At 32.3% G+C, this 19,872-nt stretch overlaps 1 protein-coding gene across 1 annotated transcript in view; it reads left to right on the plus strand.

Annotated features, from left to right (window-relative positions):
• Positions 1-18,570, plus strand: part of LOC145276650 (uncharacterized) — a 45,172-nt gene extending 26,602 nt beyond the window's left edge. Inside the window, exons 7-8 of the mRNA XM_080127841.1 lie at positions 8,261-8,403; positions 18,344-18,570. Of these exons, the coding sequence (XP_079983967.1) occupies positions 8,261-8,403; positions 18,344-18,570 (370 nt within the window). The remainder of the gene's footprint in view (positions 1-8,260; positions 8,404-18,343) is intronic.
• Positions 18,571-19,872: the final 1,302 nt, after the last annotated feature.

Genomic DNA, 19,872 nt, shown 5'->3' on the forward strand with positions numbered 1-19,872 from the left:
CTTCTAACAATTACTATGATATTATTCTTTGGACCACTGTACACTCATTAATCTTTTAACCCTTATCCGCGAGTGGCCTCTGAGCCTTGATAAGTGGTGACTCCTTTGTAAAAAAAAATGTCTAGACATATCTTAGATGATCTAGTGTCAGATTTTTTTTTTATGTGTCCAAAAAGTTTTAGTGCCTTGCTCTTAATTACTGGAATGATTAGCATTAGATTTGTGGTCTGATGAATTCTTTAATTTTAATGTGATATGTGAGTCTGCTGTCAATCATGAATCTCATTATATGAATTTGAAATGTTTTTTTTTTAATAAATTTATATATTAAATTATTAAAAGATGTTTGCCTTTAATGCAAGGAGAATTTCTATTGAATTCTTTCCCCTTTTTCTAATAGTATACACAAACACAAATTTAAGCTAATTTGTTATTTGTCAACCTTACGTAGATTCAGATTAAATGTTGTTTGCATTATATTTTTCTATTCATAGTTTACTTGCTTAAAAGTCACTGCAGCCTATCATATGCGTTGATTCTTTGGATACCTGCCAAGGAGACCTTTGGAGTGACTGGTCTTAAAGTTGTGATATGACGAAGTTCTTTAATTACGTCTGTGATCTGGGAATGTTTCTGTCAAACTCGGTCATTTCGAGCGAACCCCTTTATTTTCTTCTAGGGAATAGCATGCTCTTGTTCCGTCAGTCATAACTGGATAGCGGTCCTAAGTAATTCGCAATTGTATTCTTTTTCGAATTCCGTCTAAATTCCCGAGTTCGACAGAAACATTCCCGAGTTCGACAAGATACTGAAGAAGGGCGGAGGTTACATCGATCGAAACATTGAGAAAATCACACTCAAGATAAGAACAGTAGTCCGATGAATCCAAATAATATGATTCCGAAATGTTTCTATTTCCAGCAGCAGTGAAACTGTCCAATTTATGTACTTCATTTATAGAGTAAAGGTTCATTGAAATATAACAATATATTGTAGGATGGGGTTGTAAATGTCACTATTTGTAAGAAGAAGTCAAGAACACTAAATATAAGAAAGAGGTGTTGAGTAGATTTTCATCTTGTAGTCTTAGTTTGGTATGACAAAAAAGAGTTGACCGTTAACATGATTATAAAGACAAACTCCTCCTTTACATTTTAAATCAATTTCATCCATATCTAGTTTCACCAACAAACAATCAGGAACCAGGAAATATTTACATAGCCAAGGATAAAATTACTCAGAAGAAAATACTTTGGGAACATATCACTGTTACAATAAAATTATTTCCATAATCAGACACATCAATCTACAAAACCATAATAGTCATAAACCGGAAGTGGATGACTTTCGAGTCTAGGCTTTCCAGTTGATGGCTATCTTTGTTTATGTAAACTTAGGTGACATGTCTGTCTGTGGAAATAGCATCCATTTTGAAAAATTAAATATTAAAAAAGAATGAAGAGTAAAATGATGAAGTAATATCTTTATATCTATCTATTTAACCCCTCTCTTTCTCTCTCTCTCTCTCTCTCTCTCTCTTTCTCTAACCGTTTTCATCCCCAACTAACGCATGCGCACACATACATGCGTCAAAGAAGAGTGTTTTTTGTCAATTTAAACGTTTCAAGTTACTTTAATTATTAACTTGCCCGGGCGTAAAATACGCTTAAATATGATATTTTAATTTGTCCAGATTTCATATATATTATTATAAAGTTGTGATTTCCAAAGTAAAAAAAATATTTGGGTGCTATCAACTAAAATCGAAAACGAAAGCAAAACTGTAGCGTTCAAAGCTGGTGACGTTACCACTGTATCAACGTGACACGCGTATGAGCTGATTAAAAATTAAAAATAAACTAAGATGAATGTACAAAATGTATAAAAATGTTCAATTTTATCTCATTTTTGAACCCTTAAAAACTATTTTAATTGGCTAAAAAACGGTCCGTAAAAATCCAATCATTTGAGACCCCTAGCGCCGCTCTATGACTTTTAGTTCCAGAGTAGATAGAGTTTGAAAATATGGAGACAGACAGACAGATGTATAACCTTTTATATATTAGATTTACTGGTTTCGATGAAAGAAAACGCGTATTTACTTTCAAAAGAAAGAAATATATATGATAAAAAATATAAGGTCCATTATAATATACCAATACATAATTCTTTCCACTTGAAATTTACACCACTTGTGACTAATGCAGCTCCTTCGTCACAGCTTTCTTAACTGTCGACATGCCTTTTAAAACGCGTCCCTTAATGATCCCATTTCGCTTAGAGAGCATAGAAGATTAAAAGAGTCGCACGGAAAAGTATCAAACGAGGTTCTTCTTGACTATCAATTAGTGAATGCTCGTGATATTATAATCAGATGAATTGTTGTAGCGAAGAAGAGGAGATGTAATTAAAAAATATGTGAAAAAAATCGGTACTTATGCAGGGACTGCATTATCGCCAGCATATTCTGAGAAAATTGCCGAAATGCTTAGTCAATGAAATCGCAGCATCCGACAATGCGTAAACGGTATTTTTTTAATATCAATTTTTACGGTTTTGGTTATTAAATTGTTACGTGAAGGCACGGAATTATTTTTTTAATTCCCTCTTCATGTTAAAAATAGCTTTCTAAATAATAACGTTATTATTTCAGCATAGTGTGTAAATTGTACAAATGCCTTTTTCGATTGTGTTTTCTTTGCTAGCGTTTTAAACATTGGCTATCATTTATAAGTAAAAAAACACAAACATTGTTTTCGTTCAGCAACTTCCAACGGTTTACATAATATTCGACGATAACGCGGTCCCTATTTTGCATAATTACTAAACATTAAATGGTTTTAAACTAGGATTACAGTATATACCAGGTACGTTTTTATGGGTTATTTTATTTCTGCGTAAACTAATGCTTCTACGGGAATTGATTGATTTGTTATGTAATGAAAACGGGATTGGTACGTTCGGCTTGGCCGATTCGGCGTCGCCGTTTTGGCGGTGCCGATCCGGAGTAGCCGATACGGCATATGATCGATTCGGCGTCAAATTAGCGCTTCATCGTTATAGTCAAAGATTTTTAAAAATATATTTTCAAAATAAATTGAGTAAAGGAAGATGTTTTTCAGGCGGAGGTTGACAATCCTGCCACTTTTCAAAAATCGATAAAAAAAAAACATGGCGGACGACCTACACACATGACATTGAAAGTAATTAACGCTCCCTCTGACACGTGATCGGAAGTTAGGGGGCATATGTGTATTTGTTTTGACTTTACATACGTGAATGAACAACGAACCATTCTTTCACCTAACAATTTAATAAAAATTTAAGTTCGTATAGCACAGTTAACCATTCGGAACATTTTGTAGACCCCGCCACAGGTGTCTGTACAAACGCTATAGAGGCTGTTGCGGGCCAGGATATAAATATCCTAACTCGCTACAAAAGAAAATAATGAAACGAATGGAAAGAAGGAAACAAACCTCAATTGCTGGATAAAATAAACATGTAGTTTATTTTCTGTTGAAAAATGAATGTTTTAGGTGTAACACGTGTTCATGTCCGCGCGTGGAAAAAGGAGTGAGTAATGTAGTGGAAATGGGAATTACAGTCCAGCGTGTAGAAAGGGAGAGAGCGAGAGAGAGAGGGTTAACCTCAGTAAAACGAAGCGCACATGGCGGTACTCGTCCACGTGGAAATGTCTTCAGACCACTAGCTGTGGACGCGAACTTGTCTGGTTGATGGACAAAAGCAAAAGGGGAAAAAGAGTGAGAAAGTCAATCCAGTTCATGAAGAGAGAAAACGTATAAAGTGTACGTACTCTCTGTTAGCTCTTTCCCCACATAGTAGCAGGTGGCGGAAGCTGGTTCGAAAAGAAGGAAGCAGCTTATTGCTCTTGTTTTTATAGTTGTTTCCGGTGGTCTTTTGCGCATGTGTGGATTCCCTTTGAATGGTGAAGTGACGTTGTCCATGTGTGCGTACATGTGCGCGTATGTGTGCGTACGTGTTTGTACGTTAGCATGAATGTGAGTGTATGTACGTGAACGTGAATATATCTACGTGTGTGTACGTGCGTGCGTATGTTTGTGTGCGCGTATGTATATGACAAGAAAAATGGCTTGAGATGTGAACGCGTGTTTTTGTGCGAGACTAGAAAAGGCTCGCACAAGGCCTACTGATCTCGGATTCAAAGAATTATATATATATATATATATATATATATATATATATATATATATATATATATATATATATATTTCATGAAATTGTCACCATACTTGTATTCTTAACCAAAAAGACATTTGGTACTAGTGCAGTTTCGCCAAGGCGAGAAACACGAACTTAAAAAAGAATATATATTTTTCATTAAATTGTTAGGTGAAAGAATGGTTCGTTGTTCATTCACGTATGTAAAGTCAAAACAAATACACATATGCCTCCTAACTTCCAGTCACGTGTCAGAGGAAGCGTTACTTACTTTCAGTGTCATGCGTGTAGATCGTCCGCCATGTTTTTTTTTTATCGATTTTTGAAAAGTGGCAGGATTGTCAACCTCCGCCATTTTTTCTTTTAAGAAAATTGAATTAAAAATTATTAAAAGAAAAAAATTAATTTGATTAAAAAAAGAACTTAAAAACAACCGAGTTTATTTAAAACACAACACAAAAACAGACAACATTCAGTCGTCAACAACGAGATTATATTTTCATATTGTTTTTCTTAATCAAAAAAAAACTTTAAAATATTTAAAGTTAACCAAATAATTAACCAAATAATTAACCAAGAAGAGTTTTTCAAAAACACGATTTTTCATTAAAAAAAAAAAACAATTAAAGAGATATGAACATTAAAAACCTCGAGCCGTGCTTATTTATAACGCAACACAAAACAGACAATATTCAGTCGTCAACAACGAGATTATATTTTCATAAAGTATTTCTTAATTTAGAAAAAAGAACAAAAAAGTATTTCAGTTTTTGATCCTTAAAAAATTTATTAGAAAATGATTAACAAAAAATAGTTTTGCAAAACATGAATTTTCTTAAAAACAGTTAAAGTGATATATTTTCTTCTTTTTTTTTTAAAGGTTATAAAGTCTTTATAAAAATGTAACTGGCGTGGTCGGTGCCGAATTTACCCCCCGCCGAATCGGCCCCGCCGAAACGTCTCATTTCCAATGAAAACGTATTACATAGAATGCATTTCCGTTCGATTTCTTCGATGAATAAATAGTTGGACTAGAATGTCAACTAAAGCAGACGAGTAAGGCCGTTCCATTCAACTCACAACGACATTTGACGTCAACTCTTTTTTCAACCCCTTTTTTAAACGATAGTTTAGTTGTATTCACTTTTGTTCCAGTCCTGCTCCGAAGTAAAGACTTTTGTTTTGTGACTAAAATTTGGTTCTTTTTAATAATTTCTTCATGGGAAAATTTTAATTTTTTATAGCTTACACAATGGTATCAGTTAAATTTTGCTGCTGCAATTTTATGTGCGATTCGTTTTTCTACTGGATTGACTTTACAAAGTGACACATCTGGAGTACCACCAACCACACACTACATAAGTTATACAGGGTGTTCCAGAAGTCTCGGACAAATTCAAGACTTTATATCTACTGAACTATGTATACGAAATGAGAATGATATGATTTGAAAAGTACATTCATTAAGTTCCACTTTAATATTAATGATTATATATATATATATATATATATATATATATATATATATATATATATAGTCGTGAAAACTATAAAGGATATAAAAAGCATGCCCACACACACACACACACACACACACATATATATATATATATATATATATATATATATATATATATATAATATATATATATATATATATATATATATATATATATATATATCTACTGGTACGCGGTCCTGTCGGTGGGGCATTAGAATACACCGACTGCCTCCCTGCAGAGGGTAAAAGTCCCTCAATGGGGGTCCTGGATATGACCTTAAACTATACCCAGTGGTGAGGCCCCAGCTTGCGGGCTTTGGGGAGTGTGTAGCCACCCTTTAATTACCATTGCTCCCAGGTCCACTCTGACCCGGAGTGATAGTACCTGTTAGGGTTCCAACTATGGGTTAAATAGAAACCGACTTGAAAACAACAAATATATTCTATTAAAAAGTTTTTTCTTCAAAATCTTTGGATTCGGCATTAAATAACCCGAAAAGGGTTGATATGCCGTAAAACAAAAACAACCAACCAACTACTGGTACGCAAATCCAGTGATTTTCGGTCTTATATGTATATATAAATTTCAAAAGTATTATTCTGTATATTGAGCAATTTTATTTAGTTGGGATTTTCTTCTATGAAATATTACATCTAATAATATTTTGTAAGACCGAAAATTACTAGATTTGTGTACCAGTAGATATATTTTATCTCATTATTCTAAAGCACACACACACACACACACACAAATATATATATATATATATATATATATATATATATGTGTGTGTGTGTGTGTGTGTGTGTGTGTTTATGACTAATTCAGTTAATCACATAAATTAATATGCGAAAGTATAATTTCATTCGTAAACTTTAAGTATTTACTTCAACAGTGCTCAATACATAGGTAGAGCTAGGTAGTAAGTTATAGAAATATATATGGCAATTAAGCTACACAGAATATTTCGCGTTTCATCCAGACTAGGATTCGTCAGGTTTATGCCTTTTTTCGGCATGCTTTTTATATCCTTAATAGTTTTTGAGATATTTAATGTCTAAATATGTTCACGACTTGTGGAACACCCTGTATACCTACATCATGTCTGCTACGATTATTTTTACATTTTTCTTTGTCTTTTTTACCTTTCGATCGTCGCTGCGTGCTAAACATAAGCGTCTCCGTGTAAAAGGCCATGGTCAATGGCAACTGAATAAAGCTTTTCTTTCAACAATTGCAAATAACCTTTTTCAGCCGTGCCATGCATAATGCCACTTTAGTTGGGAGTATATCATTCAAACTCCTCAGCCTAACATTTATAGATAACATGAATCGGAACAAATACATAGAAGACACTGTGAAGGCTGCTGCAAAAAAGGTTAGCTGTCTCTACTGCGCTAGAAATATACTCACAACTAACAGTATTCTATATCTCTACAAAACCACCATTCACCCACGCATGGAATACTATTGCCACATATGGGACGATGCATCAATAAGTAATCACTCTCTAGTAGTTAGAATCCAAAAAAGTCTTGCACTACCAAACAAGCTCGAAGAATTCGTAGCACAGGCGCTTCTTCGATGTAAGTATCATCCAAATAACTCGACAAGCAGCAAAATGTCCATTGACGCCAGAGAGCAATTTACTTTAATTTCTCGAACTGATAGACTTTGAAATTATCTTGGTATTACTGTTTGCCCGATTGTACTAACATGAAGAAGTTAAAATGTAATGTGAACAAACATTTATTTTGCTGCTCAACTCCCTGCTTAGTGTATATCTATCGGCATGATCCTTAATTCACAGTATCCCCTTATGTATCCAGTGCTTTGTTTGGAATGAATATGAGTAAAGAAATAAAAAAGCCATCTTATCGTTTCCGGTGTTGGTCTGTCATCATTAATTGTCTCCCATGTGGTCGGCATCCGTTCAAAGCAAACTAATGGCAATATCGAATTATTTATCAGCTAAGCGTATGCAACATAACATAAATTGAAGGTGTCCGTTCTTTCACATTGTTTATATACAAATAGCTCACCTGATATCAAGTGAAGATGACATGACTTGTCCTGTCGAAGTCAAACGCTACTAAGAGATCGCTTGAGTTCTAATGCGTATGACGTCACTGTACCACGTGATTCCATCAAGTCTCTAATGTAAGAATACCACTGTGCAAGCTCAATTCTACTGTAAAAAAAAAGTCACGCATAAATACATTTCAGAGTTTTGTGGGTTTTTTTCTTCTGTATATTGCGTCCTTGATACACGAACGCACAAAACCTGAAAAATCTCGGAATGGTGATCACATTCGAAGTCGAATAGGCAGCAACCATCGGTTTTTGCCTCTTTCTCCCATAGCTTATACGGCACTAAATACACCTAATCCCGTTACGTTTTCACACATAATCGCAAAACACTCAGACGACACATGTAGTTGTATATCTTTAAAAAGGAATTCAGAAACATTTCTAATTTCTATTTTAATTTTTTTTTCTTTATTAATTAAACATCGTTTTATGTTTTTTTGTTTCTTTTTTTCTGTTTTTGCTAGTCTCATGTCGGAATTCCAGAAATGTACGTACATGATGGATTGTGACCAACCAGCAAGAGACTTCTTGCATACCTACCTTAATCGGGCACTGAGTCCAGCCAGGACTTACTACGGTTGTGAGTCTGATACTAAACAGAATTATGGTAAGTGTTCGTTTTTGAACCCAACGCGAAGGATTTGAGTATTGTATATGTTCTGTGTCAGAAGGACACTATCCTAGGCATTACTTCTTCCTTTCGAAGGCGGCAAAGTGTTTATTTCTTTCGTCTTCTCCTTATAGATGGGTTTATTGTCTGGCGACTGAATGACCGACTAGGCTATTTTTCGTCCTGGTCAGTGTATCCTTTGTTAGAGAATCTGATGCGCAATATAAACTGATATTGTGTCTAACCTTGCCTCTGTGCGATGCTGGTCATCATCATATCGTATGAATTCAAATATTCTATTGTTAACATTAGTTTTCCCGATATTTTTCTAGTCCGAATTCTTTCTAGGAAAATATCGGAGGAACCATGAGAAGGTTGCCAACATCCTAATTATTGTGGAACGAGCTGGATTTGAACTTGAAACACCCAGATCATCAGTTCGTGTCGTTAACCACTAGACTACCGTCACCTCCCTACGATGCAATAATTGTCATTGCACATTGGTTAGCTTAACATTATGCTGTCGATAACTTCACTTCGAGATTTTATGTCTAATCATATAAATCTTAATGTCTTAAAGCCTAGAGTATTTTTTTAATAAATCTTAATGTCTTCAAGATTGCTATTTGACATTGAGTTGTGCTAACCGAAGGCGTTCACGCAAATGTGTGGCGTTGTTTCTGCCTCCAAGTAGCTTATCTTGACAACAGTAGCGTCTTTAAAAAGGGCCAAGAACAACGCTGGCAATTAATATAAATGTAACTAAATTGGCAAATGGGTCAGCAGTTAGCAAATACTAACTAACCAATGGGATTTTGTAAATGTAAACGAAAAAGCATGAGTTAACGAACAAAACATATTTATATATCAACAATTGTTAGTTACGGGCAAAATGAATGCTGATGCTCAAAATGTATAAACATTTTGACCCCTCCCTTTACTTAAAAAATCACCAAAAATCAGGAAATTAACCAATTTTAATGAAACTTTCAGTATTCATCAAATAATGATCGCGGAATATAATGAACTAATTATTTTTATTTAAATCTTCGTGAAAATGTATTATTTTGTTTAAACAAAAATACCTTTAATAAAGTTATGGTTTTCAGTAGTAAATAAAAATCGCAAGAATTTATTTTTGCTTTTTTTTATATATAAATAAGGCATCGTAATTTAACAATAATTTTTACAGGAACATTACGAAAAAAGCCCCTGAAGTCCGTATTAATGAATTCTATATAACTCGAAGAAAAATTTATTTCTCGAACTACCAATATTATCATTGAATTAAGCATTTTTTATTTAATATTTTCACACAAAAAATTATAATTGCAAAAATTATTTCTACTTTTTTTTTACGTTTATATTTTTAACGTAATCTTTGCATGTAAGATTCTAATATTTCCATTGCACGCAAGAACGTATAATTATCAACGTAAAATAATGTTCATATAATCTTGGAAAATAAAGAAAATAAAATAAATTGAAAAACAGGAACATAGAAAAATAATTTAATTAAAAAATAGTAAAAATTATACGAACGTTACATGTCGGTAAGTACGGATGTACAGAGTTGAAAAGAAAACCAGTCTGTTTTGCCCACCACCTCCTCTTTTCAACTACCAGCCTGTTTGTGTTTATCAACTTTAAATTTCACGTATGATAAATTTTAACGTAAGTCTGTATTTTTTTTAGTGTATAATTTTTTCAATGATTATAAGTTGTTTTCTTAACCAATTGTAATTCTGTATTAATATTAATAAATAATGATGCTAACTTTTTTTTTTCAAAGAATAAATTGTCAGTAGTATTAATGTTTATGCTACGAATATTTAAAACAGCACATATATATATAATATACTAGTGTTTCATGCGTATACAGTCATTCGTTTAGAAAGTGATAATTAGTGATGGCCTGGGGATTTGAACCCAATCAATAAAGCTACACTTAACTTCGTAGGTTAGTGTCTTTCCTCCAGGTTACCAGCAACATACATATGAATAAAGAGAAATTAAGTACGTATGAATGCCATGTCGTTCAGGCGTTCACAGTTTTATTCTGACACTAAATTTATTTTAAATGCACATGTTTAGCAAAGCATGGGATTGAGTGAGGCCGTATATGGCGGCATGCTAAATCCGTTACTTTCACCAGCAATCATAATTGGAATGTTAAAAATATCCAACCGCCGACAAGAATCTCAAGACACGTTTTATATTATATATGCAGATTTTATTTTGATTTTAATTTGAAACTGGACTCAATGGACACCTGCTTCTGCTGACACCACAGTTCAAATCACTGATACAAAGTTATGGAAGAGATGTGTAGCTGTTTACAAGAATTGGTCATCCGACCCGAAGAATTCGACGGTTTATGAGATATTTACATGGCCAGCATGAAGCGAGCTCCGTACGAATTTCTCATACTGACCTTGTGAATATCTGGTATATCGTCCCTCACAACTGATGACGTCATCACAGAAGAAGAAAATCCACACAGTATATGTAAAGATATTTCCAAACGTTTGCTGATTTATAGTTTATCGTATGAGACACGTTTCGTTTTATTTTACTAATTTCCGAAATTAACCTTTTTTTCTTTGATAAAGTTAAGCAACAACTTTGCTGTTGAAACATTTACGATTTTTTTTTGTCATGAACATTTTATTCATTTATTCATGCATCTATTTATTTATATATTTATTTAGCCATATATTTATTCAATTATTTATCTGTTCAGTTATTGGATCATTTATTGCTTTAAATTATTTATTCATTTAATTAGTTATCAATTTATTTATTCAGTTATTTATTTAGTCAATTATTTATTTATCCGTCTATTTATTTAATTATACATATTTTTCCAGTTATTTATTTATACATATATTTATTTACCAATAATTTATTTGGTTATTTATTTATAATTTTATTTATTTATTTATCTATATATTTATTTAATTATTTATCTACACATTCATTTGTTTATTTAATTATACCTTTTATTATTTCTTCATCTATTTATTACACTGTTTATTTAATCATTTATTTATTTATCTATTTATTTATTCATTTAATTATTTATTCATTTAGTTATTTATTCATTTAATTATTCAACTATATTTTGTCAGTTTATTTATTTATTTGTTTATTTATTTATTTGTCAACTTATTGATTTATCCACGTATATATTAAACCATTTAACTATTTATCCATTCATTTATTTAATCGTTTTAGCCTATTTATTTATTTATCCATATATTTGTCCTTTTAATTATTTATTCATTTATTTACTCAATTATTTATTAATGTATGAATTAATTTATTAATTTATTTGTTTATTTGTTATTCTCCACTTATTTATGTGATTATTTATTTATGTATTCATTTATTCAATTATTTGTGTATTCGTTTATGTATTCATTTATTCTAATTATCTATTCATTTATTCTAATTATCTATTCATTTATGTATGCACTTATTAATTCAATTATTTATTTGTTTATTTTTTAATTAAATTATTTGCCATTTATTTATGTATTCGTTAATGTATTCAATTATTTATTTATTCAGTTATTTATGCATTTATTTATTTGTCAATTGAACTATTTTGTATTTATTTATTCATTCATTTATTTATTTACTTTTGAATTAATACACTGAGTCCTTCTGCTTGTCCAGTGATAAAACTTCTCAAATGCACTCGTGATGTTTAATCTTTAATGGGAATTTTTCGATTATGAATTTTCAATACTTATCGGGGGCATTCCGATGCTAAACCTATCTAAGAACATTGCCAGGCATATAAGGAATATATGTGTGAAAATTAAAAAAAGAAATCGGCCCAGCTATCCATAAGGAACTCTTTCTCCCTCTCTCTTTCTCTCTCTCTCTTTCTCGCTCTCTCTCTCTCTCTCTCTCTCTCTCTCTCTCTCTCACACACATACAAAGTGTTTTTTTTATATATAAGCAAATATAAGTGTACTACGTATGTGCAACCTATGCGGAGTCAGGCATGATTTACTTTTTCCTTTCTACAACTTTGGAAGTTTTTTTTTATCGATTCTGTTTATTTCTATCGCACAGTGAGAAATGTGACACAAGTGTCGGAAAGTGGGACGAAAAGTCAGCACTTCCAAAAAGGAGCAATCTGATTTGCAAAAAAAAAAAAAAAAAAAAAATGCCTGAACAACCCAGTCGGCATTCCCCGATTCTTCCCAGACGATTAGCAATAAACTAACCCCTACTGAAATAGAGAAGACAAAGCCTGGGAAAGTGTAGTTCATATTCGTATATGAGATTTTAGAGTTTGCCTCGGTATTATGTAGTTATTTTTTATATAGTTTTATCCAGTTTTAGTTCCCCGAATACCATTATGGATCAGCATCCAATAGAAAGTGGTTGTTTTCGTTCTTCAGAGATTACTGGTTCCGTTATAAATTGTAGTGGATTGTTCACATGTTTATTTTTCAGTTTAACAAGTAATTTCTTTAAGTCTGTGTAAAGCATACATTTGCTTGACCTGCTAATCGAAAGTAAAATTAGGCATAAACATTATTAAACGACGCGTACATTTTTAATTTTTATCTTCTGACCGTCCGTCATTTCCATCTCAATACTTTTCATTCTGTTTAAGTATAGGGAAGCCATCTTGGAGCAGATTAAAGGATTGTCATTTATCTGAACTTTTGAGATGAAGATTGATAATTCGTGTTATTTGGATTATTCTGACTACTCTTCTCATCTTGAGTCTTATTTTTACAACCTTCGACCTTCTTCTGGTATATCTTGTCGAACTTGGGAATCTTTCTGTCGAACTCGGGAATCTGTATCTGTCGTAATAAGTAGTAATGTATTGTGATAAGTAGTAAAATTGCTAGTACTTGTGCACTTTTGCCACCGTGCTCAAATAATAACGTTATTATTTTGAAAGCCATTCTTAACATGGGGAGGAGGGTGTTGTGTAACTATTATGTGCTTCGGCCTAACAATTTAATAATAATGAAAAGATATCGTGGAGCTTGAATTCAACATGAAAAAAAAAACTATTTAAAAATAGCGCGATAGCAAAAGTGCACAAGCACCAAATTGTAAATACATTAAAAAACAAAAATAGGTTTAAGGTTTCCAGAATTCATACCACGCAATGACCCGTGGCGCAGTAGATAAAGTACTTGGTAAAATTCAGTTGGAAGTTACACTATTCTGGAGATTGAAGTGTCGATCCTCAGTGCGAGCGACATACAATTATAAATTACTTAGAACTTCTACACGGTCATGGATGACTGACGAAATGAGAGCATGCTACCCCTGTGGGTTAAATAAAGGGTTCTGTTAGAAATTCCGCTCAGATTTACGAATTTAACAGAAAATTCCCGAGTTCGACAAGATACATCTGAAGAAGGTCGGAGGTTACATCGACTGAAACATTGTATGGATAAGACAAGAACAGTAGTAATCTGAAGAATCCGAAAAATACGTAACATCTTTTTATTGCTTCATTAAGTCTGTCTTCATTGGTCTGTGCTCGAGATAAGACGGCAGAGAGGATTGGCGATTTTTATGACCGTTATGGCTGATATTGCGTTCTCCTTACCTCTCTGCACATATATAGAGATAGCTCTATGTATGTGCATGTGTATACGCGCGTGTGTATGTTACAAACCTCTGAGAAATTTAAAAAAAAAAAAAAAAAAACAATCAGATATATAAGATTGCCATCTACTGTTTTGTTTTTTGGTAGAATATTTCTAAAGCATTTAATGTATTGTTTGAATTAAAAACATACAATACATTTGTTCCTCTTGTGAGGAGTGATAATTCGTTGGTGTATGTCGTCCTTCTTCATTCAATAGAAATGCGAAATCTGTTTATACGTGTACATTTGTTTAAAAATATATGAGTTTCAACACACTGTAACACGAATCGAATTCCATGCATGTTAATCTGACGATTTCCCACGGGAATGAAACACGGAAACCTCTGTGTAGTTTAATTGCAATAAATATATTTTCATTACTATATATATATACATGCGCGCATATATATATATATATATATATATATATATATATATATATATATATATATATATATATATTAGTGGCGTGTCAAGGACACAGGGGGGGGGGACAACTAAGTAAAAAAAAAAAACCCCTAAGCAAAATTCATTCCAAAGCAACAGAACTAAAGCTGACTTGCCAGGACACTATATATTTATATATACAAATGTAGGTAAATTTGAGTATATTTTATTGGTTTGAAAATATAGGTTCATTTTTACTAATTATCATAAAATTTTAAGCATAAAATAGTATTATACTCTTCAAAAAGCCTGCAAACTTTCATGTAGTGTCATCGCATAGAACCAAATATATGAGCATCTTAATATTCAATTTAGCTACTAGTATATATATATATACGGTAAAACTGGTAATTAGTAAAAACCTGAAGTGCTCAATACTATTGCAGAGCAAATATGTGTTTTATTTTTATTACCGTTTTATCTGTTCAGTTACATATGTTTCGGATGTTGGACCATGTTTACGATCCAACAGCCTCGTCAGACCTGACAGAAATGGTTGTTAGTATTTGGAAGAAGTGTTTTAGAAGAAATACGAAAAAAAGGGGGTGAGGTAGAAAATAATAAGGGGGAGGGAGACGGATATCGCCAATATTTCAGTTTTGAAGGTTAAAATACATCAGATTGTATTGTGTGTGGGGGGTGGCAGATTCAGGTAGGCGTGGGTGGAGATATATGGATATAGGGAGGGGGAGAGAGGATTGTAAAGAAAAAGAGAGGGGGTAAGGAGAGGAGGGGGAGTTTCAATTATTAGGTTATAAATTTTGACTGCTTTTTGCTTGTTCAGCTATGTATATGAAGTAGATGAGAGAGAGAGGGAGAGAGAGAGAGAGAGAGAGAGAGAGAGAGAGAGAGAAAGGGTTAGTGTAGATGTCATGTGTTTGATAAGTACAGGGTCCATTTAAAATTTTCGTAGTCGCTATAAGTCGATACGTTCATTTCAGTTGACAATAATAATAATAATAATAATAATAATAATAATAATAATAATAAGAAGAAGAAGAAGAAGAAGAAGAAGAAACAAAAATATTTATGATGTACGTGTCACGGAACGAAAATGTCTTATTCTAGAAATCACATAAATTGATCAAGTATTTTTTTTTAACTAAAAGCAAATTTTAAGAGGAAACGAGAACGTTGTGTTTTGATACGTCATATTTAATAAATTAAGGGAGACAACTCAATTCAAGATCAAAATCAACCTTGTAATGGCCACTTTACTATGAAAATTGCTAAAAAATGTTTTAAAAAAGAATTTCTATATAGAAAAACACTACTTGGTCAATTTACGTGATGTTTTTCAATATGACATTTTCGTTCTGTGATGAATAGGTACATTCTATTGTTTTTGCTTTTTAAATTAGATTGCACTCTCGCCTTGCACCAATAATTTTTCCCTGGTAGGCTAAAATGCAAACCCTGAGTGACCGGAATATCGGTGATGTATGCCTTTTTTCTCTCTCTTCTTTTTTCTTCCTTGTATCACTTTAATAATTCTTTCTCTTTTTCCTTCTTTCTTTTCTTCTCTTTCCATCTCGCCGCTTCCGCCTTTCCCTCCTCTTTCCGTCCGTGTCGTGATTCGGCGTGTCGCAGATTTTATGAAGACGGTCAGTTGGTACGAGTACCTCCCGAAAGACATGGCGATGTATTATCGTAATTACAATTACAACAATTGAGATGCCCCCCACCTCAACTGCGTCCATCTCATATTCCCTCTCCCTCCCACGTTTTTTTTTTTTATATTACATGTAGCTCGCAAGGGACTCACGACCCATCTTTAAAATAAATAATTAAATAAGAACAATAAACACCTTTATCCCTCGCACAAAATTACAAGAAAATTCTAAATAAAATCATTTATTTTTTGAACACGCACTGACAAGCCATAATCAACCTTAAATTGCACAAAAGAAATATGAATCCACTGCACTAAAATTCCACCTGACACGATATGCATATCGTACATCTTTTTCTTGCGTTTTTTCTTGTTCTTGTGCAGATTGGTGATCTTTTAAAATAACGCATTTCAGGTGAAAACATTATTACGTACTTACGTGTCATGTCGAAATTAGTATAAATTCCCCAAATCACGAAAAAAAAAAAAATGATCCAATAGAAAAATAATTGCAAATAAAGATAAAATTGATTAAATTATCGAATTTTATAGTATATTTTAATGGTGAAGAGTTGTGCGACCAATTCAGTACGGCAAACTGACTTATCTCCCTTGAATTAAATTGATTTAAATTAAGGTTCCACAATTTTTAAACAGAACTTGATCGTCGATGTTTTTTAGCACATCTTCTTGGTCATTGTGGAACTTGTACTATTTTCGACATGACACGTAAGTACGTAAAATTGTTTTTACTTGAAGTGTGGCAGATTAATAGATCAATAATCTACACAAGTACGTTTTCTTTAAATATATAAACTTATCAATACATTAAAAATAGAACTTAATATTAAAAAATATATATATATAAAAAAAAACGTTTAATATGGCCGTTTTTTTATCTTTTTTTTTTAAAGAAATAATTCTTTTTATTTATAATTTTTTGGGTTTTAATAATTATTAATTGTTTTTCTTATGTTTTCTTTCTTTACTCGTATATGAGTCTTTTTTTAATTAAGGTTTCTCCAATTCAATGATTTGGCGCGGTCTAAACTTACCGTTTTTTGTTGTTTTTATTTTTTGTTTGTTTTTTCTTAGAAGCATAAGTGAACCGTAATACTTGACTTGTTGATAATAACTTTGTTTCTAGTCAGAAATGACTATCTCATCGACGATTTAAAAACTTCAAAATCGAATTAAACAGAAGACAATAGATAAAGTTGGCATCTGTGTACTTTTTAAGCGTTCGACATTCAAAAGTGATTTTGAAGGCTTTAAGTTGCCGATTAGAATGTAATTTCGCACCGTAATTACATTTTATGAACAAAGGTAACGTTTTTTATTTCTTATTTGTTCCTAAACCTAATAAAAAACGGCATTTTTTTTACCGCGCCCCTATCATATCATTGAACCTTTTTTTCTCTGTTTTAATAGTGAATAGCGGCGCATGATCAATATATATATATATATATATATATATATATATATATATATATATATATATATATATATATATATATATATATATATAATTCACTGGAGAGACAAACATTCTCATCTCTTCTTGCTTTTCCTCAACTGTTGTTCATGTTGCAGATGCTATTTTGTTTTAATACATTTTTTTAATCTTCAACGTGGAGTATACATCCACGTTGGGTTTTATTCTGTTCAATTTCGAATGTTTTTTTAAATAAATATTAAAACCTCTTAAAGTTGTTTTCGTTTCCTTTTTAATTGCTTTGATGGAGGGCGGAGTAAACACATAATCTCACTTATTCCCACAGGTATAAATGCCGCGGTTAGTATGACACCGGAAATAGCATCACTTAAACGCCACCTTTTTTTTTTTTTTCAAATAGTACCATGAAGTATTATCAAATTGATTAAAAGTAAATGAAGATTTTTTTCCATTAAAAAATGAAAATGCAAAACAATTTCTATCTATTTGTTACCGAAAATATATTTGTATTTATTTCTTATAAAACAATAAATACGTTGTTTAAATTTGATAACGTATAAAATTAACAGAAGTTTAGCAGCACAATGAAAATGAAATTCAAAGCATGACGATCAAAATATCAGACACATGAATTATTTTTTTATTTGTTAAATAAATATTTATTTAATCTTTTAATTTTTTTTTTTTTTGGCTTATACAAAAGCCTTTATCGGGAAGGTTTAGACATTATATATATATATATATATATATTTACTTTTCATGAGAATGTTGGCGCATTCTCTAGTTGTCGAAGATAGAGGCGGTGAGGAAGTGCTTTTTGCTCAGTTAGTACGAGTGAACCGGTCTCCAGAGAAGAAGTATGGTTTCGTACTCCATCAAAAAGTTTTGGATGTTAAACATAAGGTTCCGAGTTTTTCTCCTTCAAAAAAGACGTTACAATTTTATTCCCAGTTAATTACGAGGAAACGGGGCCTTATCAACTGGGAAACTATTAGTCTCAAAACGAACTAATGAAGAAACTGGTTGTTCTTTCTGTAAGAAACAGAAATTAAATTTGTCGGTCTGTGAAACAAGAAGACGAGCAGATTATCGGCACACGTGTTCTCCAGGAAAGTAACTTAAGGAATGAGACCGTCTTGGAGGACAATTCAACCGAAAGTCCTTTTATATAAGGACGGTTTTATTTTAAAAGAAAAGAAAGCATTAGAACCAGAAGGTTCTCGAAGATTGAGAGAGCGCCTCCAAAAAAAAAAAAAAAAAAGACTGAAAGAATAAGAACATTTTTAAAGATTTTTTGCAGGTTTCATTCATTTCAGCGTTTTACGTATCAAGTAAGGCTGTTTTGTTGTATCATTATTTTAAATGAAACAACGAATATTTTCCCGGTTTAATTTGTTACTATCGTTTGGACGATAATTTTAACTTTTAGTAACGACACTACAAAATGTATCAGTTGTATCGTCCGTTAGCGATCGAATGAAAACAAGATTAATACTTTTTACAGAAAAACATTTTTCTTTTAATAATTAACGTAGAAAAATGTCACGGGCAAAATGAAAAGAAGAAATCAGTGAAAGTGACCCTATTATTGACACTACGATCGTTGTCAGAATCAAATACGGAATTTGGACAAAGATAGCAAGCAGACGATCACAGCCTGTGCAATGAACACATATAGACACAGGTTCACCATGTACAGGATTTCTAGTTATTATAGCTAGAAATCTTCTTCATAATATGGTCACTGTCACTGCTGTAACAAAAGGGTTCTCCTTCCAAGCAAAACAACGACTCCAGTTTTAAGCAAGATTTTCTTTTATGTTTCGTTTTCTTCGATTAGACCAGATTGCTCACTAACACGAGAAAATATTTTCTTTTGATTCGCTTTTTGTTGCATAATTAAGTTGATTTCAAATTAGCTATAACCACGTGTAAACGTTATCATGCCAGCGTTTACACGGTCTTACTCGCATTTATTCCCCTTCTATCACCCTGTCTAGGAATATCTTAGATAATCCACTTTCAGAGTCTGTGATATGTTCAATGAATTTTAGCATCTAGTTCTTAATTACTGGAGTGACTTTCGTTAGAATTATGATCTGCTGAAGTTCTTTAATTAAGATGTGATCTGTGAGTCTGCTGTCAGTCACAAATCTTATAATATGATTTTGAAATGTTTCTATTTTCAGCAGCGGTCCAATTTATGTACTCCAAACCATAAATCCAACCGAGAATATGTCTCGAGGCATTTTTCTCACAGAAAAGACGTAGCAAGTCTATCTTTGCTCTATCGTTGTCTTCATGGCAGGTACT

Source organism: Euprymna scolopes, chromosome 5 (genome assembly GCF_053919585.1).
Source record: "Euprymna scolopes isolate OS-2025 chromosome 5, ASM5391958v1, whole genome shotgun sequence".
NCBI classification, from domain to species: domain Eukaryota; kingdom Metazoa; phylum Mollusca; class Cephalopoda; order Sepiida; family Sepiolidae; genus Euprymna; species Euprymna scolopes.